The sequence below is a fragment of the Lactuca saligna genome, chromosome 4 (assembly GCF_052625555.1).
Source record: "Lactuca saligna cultivar CGN05327 chromosome 4, ASM5262555v1, whole genome shotgun sequence".
Lineage (NCBI taxonomy): Eukaryota > Viridiplantae > Streptophyta > Magnoliopsida > Asterales > Asteraceae > Lactuca > Lactuca saligna.
This window is the reverse complement of record NC_136420.1, coordinates 200,051,189-200,057,566: the sequence shown is the minus strand read 5'-3', so window position 1 is coordinate 200,057,566 and position 6,378 is coordinate 200,051,189. Positions and strand designations below refer to the sequence as shown.

The following is a 6,378-nucleotide window of genomic DNA, read 5'->3' as shown; positions in this document are numbered from 1 at the left end:
TGATGAGTCGTTACCTCTTAGACGTTCCAATAGAGTTAGCGTTCCACCTATGTCGTATGGTTTCCATATAACTACTGAAGGTGATACGTTTATCAATGATAGTACACTGATAGATTTGGATGAACCTATTAACTACAAGGAAGCCATGGCAAGATTCAGTCCATGTAGTTGATAATGTACCAGGTTGTAAGACGGTCGGGTGCAAGTGGATCATCAAGAAGAAGACTGACATGGATGGAAAGCTACACACGTTTAAGTTAAGACTGGTTAAGAAGGTCTTTACTCAAACCTCGGGGGTTGACTATGATGAGACCTTCTCACCGGTGGCTAAGATCAAATAAATCAGGGTTATCTTGGCAATAGTTGCGTTTTTTGATTATGAAATATGGCAGATGGTTGTCAAAACTGCTTTCCTTAATGAAAAGTTGGCTGAAGATGTTTACATGTCTCAGCTAGAGGGTTTTGTAGATACTAAGTACCCTAATAGAGTGTGCAAGCTTGATAAATCCATTTATGGATTGAAGCAAGCTTCTCGCAGATGGAATCTTTGTTTCGAAGAGAAAGTCAAAGTTTGGTTTCTCTAGAAGCGAGGATGAGTTCTGTGTATATGTCAAAGCTAGTGGGAGTATATTTAGCTTTCTAGTATTGTATGTTGATGACATACTAATTGTAGGAAACGACATTCCAACCTTGCAGGAAGTTAAGTCCTGGCGTGAGAAGTGTTTCGCTATGAAGGATCTAGGAGAAGCTGCTTATATTCTGGGGATAAGGATCTTGAGAAATAGGGGTAGAAGACTAATAGGACTTAGTCAGAGTACTTGGACAAGGTGCTGAAACATTTTAGCATGGAGAATTCCAAGAAAATGGAACTGCCAATCCAAAGCAATACCAAGATGAGTAAGAATCACAGTCCGAGTACCAATGTCGAGATAGCGGAAATGAGTTGAGTGCCATATGTTTCTGCCGCTGGATCGATCATGTACACTCTAACATGTACTCGCCCTGATGTGGCTTTTGCGTTGAGCATGGTTAGCCGATATCGAGGGAACCCAAGTATAGTTCACTGGACAGCGGTTAAGAACATTCTTAACTACCTGCGAAGGACTAAGGATTGGGTCCTTATATTTTATGGGAGTGATGACTTGAGAGTGATAGGGTATAGTGATGCCATCTTTCAAATTGATAGATATAACTTCCACTCTCAGTCGGGATAGGTGTTTACCCTAAATGGAGGAGCAGTAACCTAGAAAAGTTCCAAGCAGGAGACCGTGGCTGATTCAATGTGTGAATCAAAGTACATAGCTGCGAGCGAAGTGTCGAAGGAGGCGATATGGTTGAAGAACTTCATTAAAGACCTTAGAGTTGTACCAACCATAAAGGAGCTCATTGATATTTTCTATGACAATGAAGGAACATTTTCCTTGACCAATGAACCAATGGATCATGGTAGATCTAGACATATCGACAGAAAATACCACTTCATTAGACATCCGGTAGAAGAAGGACTCCTTGTGGTCAAGAGGGTATCGTTAGAAGAGAATCCTGTAGATCCCCTCACAAAGGGTCTTAGTAGGGTTAAGCACTTTCAGCATACAAGGAGCATTGGTCTGAGGGACGATATTAGTTTTAGTGAATAAATAGACAGTTAAAAACTTGTAACAATTTAAATGTAATTGACATTTGATGATTAAGTATGAGAGATTTCTTTATGAGTAAAGTTTACTATCTTTTTCAATTGGTTATTTTGTGTTTCACTTTTGCATGTTTTACTTCCTGAATAATTATATTGTTCAAATTATCCACATTCGATCATACTTTGGAAGTAAGTTATGAGGTTAGACTGTCATGAATTGGTTTGTAGATTGTTTAAGTGCTTAGACATAGCAAAGGTTTGCTGCAACATTGTTAAGTACTTCTGAAATAGGATTTGAGTATTGGATTAAACCCACACTCATATGAATCACTTCATGGAATTTATCATGAGTGATTGTGAGATGATAATATCGTATAATCTTTAAACCGATATATATGAGTTGTTGTTTACGAGTTGATTGTGCATTGATAATACATAAACACATTAGTAACTTGATGTTATAACATATATTGTTGCGTATGATTTAATGAGTAAATAGTACAAGCATATAAGTCAATGTTTATCTGTTCCTTTTATCCTAAGAGGATAAAAGCGATATCTTGGGCCCCTCCATGATTTCGTGTGTGACTTATGTGCTGGGTCCCGATCAAGACTGAATTGATTTGTTCAATTAAGTTTTATGTCAGACTAATCAGATATCAGGAAACAAATTGTTGGACATTGAGTATAAATCTATTCCATGTCTTTGTCCATACAATATCTTGTAGAACAGAGGATTATATGATCCCTTATCTAAAGGACGCATCATTAACTTGGTCAGAGTTTGACAACAGCTTTTGAGAGCTACGATTGCTAAGTCAGATTCTGAAGTTGCATTGGAAGTTATAGTTATTAGACTTATCCAAGTGGGACACTATTGAATTAGGTGTTTAAGCCCATAACTATAATTGCTATGTACTTGATCTGATATCAGCATGGTCCTTTTAGGTTGCCTTCACCATAGCAACTTGACAAGATGAGTTTTGGAGAAAGAGGTTGATAAATGATTTATTGACATATTATAAGAATAATATATTAATTGAGAAATCTTATTATTTAATTAGTGTTAATCAGAAATTAATTTTGAGATTAAAGGAACTGATTAAACAAACGCAAACTGATATTGCAAATCACTGATAATTATAATGTTGGGCTGATGGACTCCTTTAGAAGGGAGTGGACGAAATCTATAGGAAGCCCTATAGAGATTTTGTCCAAGGCTTCTAGGAACGAGGTCCATGGACTTCTTAAGGCTTAAGCAATCTGATTAGGGTTTCCACATGCAAACCCTAGCAGCCTCAGTTATATAAGAAACCCATTGGTATATAATTTTCGGCCTATGTATTTTAAGAGAACCCTACCCGAAATTTGAAGAGCCTCCATCACCTCTCTCCTTCATCCTTTGCTAGTGGTGTTTGTGACTCCATTAGAGCTACAACACTTGGGGCACTAAGCTTTCATAAGTCAAGATCAAGCAAGGAATACTTGTTATTACTAGATAACAAGAAAGGTATCTTTTAACCCTAATAATATATAGATTTCGATTTTGTATATACTAGATCTATGGTTATTGCTTTGGAAGTCGTATTTGCATGTATAACTTGAGAAAAATCTAGATACAAAGCAATTAGGGTTGCATGTATACATAGGAATGTAGATATGCTCATTATCCATTAGCATGCTAGTGTGATGGGGTTACATGGTTGTTTCCTTAGTTTTGAGGGAATGCTTTGTGTTGGAATGGGCAAAAGTTTGGTTGATGTATGTTGTATAACATACTTGTGAAATGGTTGTGCGTAAACGTTGTAAAACGACATGTTGGAATATGAGACAAACGTACCAGACTGCGGTGATGAGGTGATCGTTGTTTCTGGAATGTTTGACATATTAGTGAACGACGTTGCGAAGCATGACCGTGTCAGCGGTGTTGAGTAGATTGGCTGGAAGTTTGGCATTGGTTGCACTTACATGTAGGGATACATTCCTATCTATGGTGGTGTGAATGGTGGTGCGTTACCAAAGAGTAACAAGGTTGGTATTTGCGCCATGTTAGGAGTGAAGCTGGTCTTGGTTGCTTGTTGTTCGCTTATCAGTGTGAGTGGGGATACCTAGAACTGAATTTTCGACATTCCGGATCTTGGTACATATGCGACGGTAGATATACATATCCGAGAGCCGAATCGAATTGTTTAATCAAGCCTAATTTGGTTAGGTTCGGTTCGGTTCGGTTTCCGGATTAAATTTTGATCCATAATTTCAACAATTTGTCCTAATTTTGTGCGCACCTCGATAACTTTTGTTATATATAGAACTCTATTAATTCCTTGATTTCTTTTTGGATGGTAATCACCACCAATATACAAAGAAAATATGTTATTCATATTCTCCTAGCATCCAAAGTATCTTTTCACATCGATCATCATTAACTAGATCACGACATGCTTTAAGAAATATTGTTTATATTTATTAAGAAAAAAAATGGTATAATCATTCTAGATACATATGAAGATATGATAAACCAAACTTTGATATAAAAATACACTGTTTACAATGAAACGTTAGTTAGAACGCTCTAAAAAATATTCAATTTGTAAGCACATGCTAATCGTAAATTATCTTATTTGTATGTTGTTTATTTGTGTGAACATAATACATTCCAAACATATTTGACTATTTAATTAATATACTTTAGCCACAAACTCTTATTATCATGCGAGCATACACATAGTCTATTATAAATAAAGATTGATTAGAGCTAGAGTTATGATTTAGAATTTCAAAAACAATTACTTCAACAAAGATTGTTCTTCATGTTCATCTTGTCTGTGAATCCATTCCATGTCTGTGATTTCAATCTTTTTCCTTCCATCGTCATTAGTATTTTCATTTAAGCAATTTTACTTCAATAAAATAATATTGTAAAGACAAAACAACATAAGATGAAAACCGAGTTTGCAATCATATTTTACACATATACAACTCGGTTTCACAATCCAAACCTCAACCAACACCTCCGCATCTCTTTGCGCTAAGTTGGTTGATTATATAACATTATACAAATCTACACCAACTCTTTTATGTCATACAACAACAACTAATTGTTGCACCTCAAAACCTCATGTCAAAAGCATAGGATTAGTCCCATTACTCAAAAAAGGAGAGACAAGAACTCCATACCATAATCCAATTATTTACATATAACTTAACCAAAAACTGTATTTCCCCTTCCTCCTTGACCCAAATCTTGAAAACTTAAATTTTCACATGGAGGATAAAAAGCCTTACGAAGTTTGTTATATTTTTCAAGATCAAAATTGTAAACCTCCATAAGCTTCTTTTGCTTTGTTTTAAACCTACGTTGAAAGTAGCCTTCAAAAGTGGGTTCTTTGGATGTTCTTATGAAGAACATGTACGCGAGTGCAAAGTGGAAAGATGTGAAGAAGAAGCAGATGGGTTCCATTACATCCCAACTAAGTTCCCAAAATGTTAACCTCATGAACGCCATTGTTTGGATTACCAGAAATCCGAGACCACAATAGAGCTCACCTCGAACTTGGGAGACTGATTTTTGATCGATTAAAGCTTTTTGGGTTTCTAATTCTTCGAGTTGTTGTTTTCTTGGGTCGTTTGGAATGGCTATGGATTGCGATATCAGTTTCTCCATTGATTTTGCCAACTGAAAGCAAGAACAGATGTATCAGTTATGAAATATGGAAGATAATCTCTGTTTTCAGAAATTAGAATTTTCTTTCATGTTTTTGACAGAGTTTGATTGATACCTGATCGGGACGGAGGAAGACGACGTTTCCCAAGACAATGACGTCTCCAGCTTCATCCAACATTTTGGAGAACTCTACGCCTTGATCGTGATTATTACAAATGTCAATGCATACTGTGAGAAATTCGGAGAAGCTAATCGAATTCGTTGGGATCTGTTTCAACGCAGATCTCACCTTCTGCAACTGAGAAAATCTCAGGATCTTCCTCGCATCCTTCACTGATATTCCGACGGAGTCGACAGAAACCGGCGGACGCTCCGTTACCGGATTCCTTAGTCCGTCAAGCATAACACGTTCTCCGTTAGATATGTTCAGCTTCTCCCTCAGTTTCTCGCCAACCGGAAATAAAAACAACTCCGGTAGGCTCATTGTCGACGACTGGTTGATTTTTCTCCGCTGAAGAAACCGCCGGAAGAATCCAGCGTCCGCGATGGGAGAAGAATTCTCCGGCGACGTCAACAGGTCGCGCTTGAGATTCGAGTTGGCTGCATTTAAGGCTCTGTGCGATGAGAGAGAAGTGAAAGGTGTATGATCTATGAAGGGGGTTTGGTCTTTGATGAGACGTTTAGTTAGGGTTCGCCGGAGCGCCATTGCTGACGGAGAGATTGAGAGATCAGAAGAGTGGAGTGTGTAGATGATGTGATACAGAATGAATGCCGGGTGGTGCGGGTTTTATAGTGTGAGGAAGGATTACTGGAAAGAATCTCGAGATATCAGGATTACAGACCAAATATCCGACAAATGTGATTCATGTTTTACATTTATTTTCTTAAACAAAAATCGTTTAATGGGAATTTCATTCTCTTAAAAAAAATTTTAGAAAAAATCAAAATTGTTAGAGCATCTCCAATATCTCGTAAATACTTGTTACCTTTGCTATGATTTATCCATTAATTTTTATATAATAAAAAACTTTAAAAAAAAAATGTATTTTTGGAGAAAATTATACGAATGGCCTCTACGGTT

The 6,378-nt window shown here is 37.0% G+C and overlaps 1 protein-coding gene across 1 annotated transcript; it reads right to left on the bottom strand.

Annotated features, from left to right (window-relative positions):
• Positions 1–4,546: 4,546 nt before the first annotated feature.
• Positions 4,547–6,076, bottom strand: LOC145043241 (calcium uniporter protein 5, mitochondrial-like). The gene is made up of 2 exons (XM_078991824.1): positions 5,413–6,076; positions 4,547–5,309 (listed from the first exon to the last, which is right to left on the bottom strand). Exons 1-2 carry the CDS (start codon positions 6,001–6,003, stop codon positions 4,836–4,838), a joined length of 1,065 nt encoding a protein of 354 aa, XP_078847950.1. The 5' UTR covers positions 6,004–6,076; the 3' UTR covers positions 4,547–4,835.
• Between the last annotated feature and the right edge of the window lie 302 nt (positions 6,077–6,378).

Bases quoted from the DNA above. Each gene is read 5' to 3' on its own strand.
- LOC145043241 (XM_078991824.1), bottom strand. From the start codon at position 6,003: ATGGCGCTCCGGCGAACCCTAACTAAACGTCTCATCAAAGACCAAACC. The intron at 5,310-5,412 runs GTATCAATCAAA...TCTTGCTTTCAG, and splicing joins TCTTCCTCCGTCCCGATCAG to TTGGCAAAATCAATGGAGAA.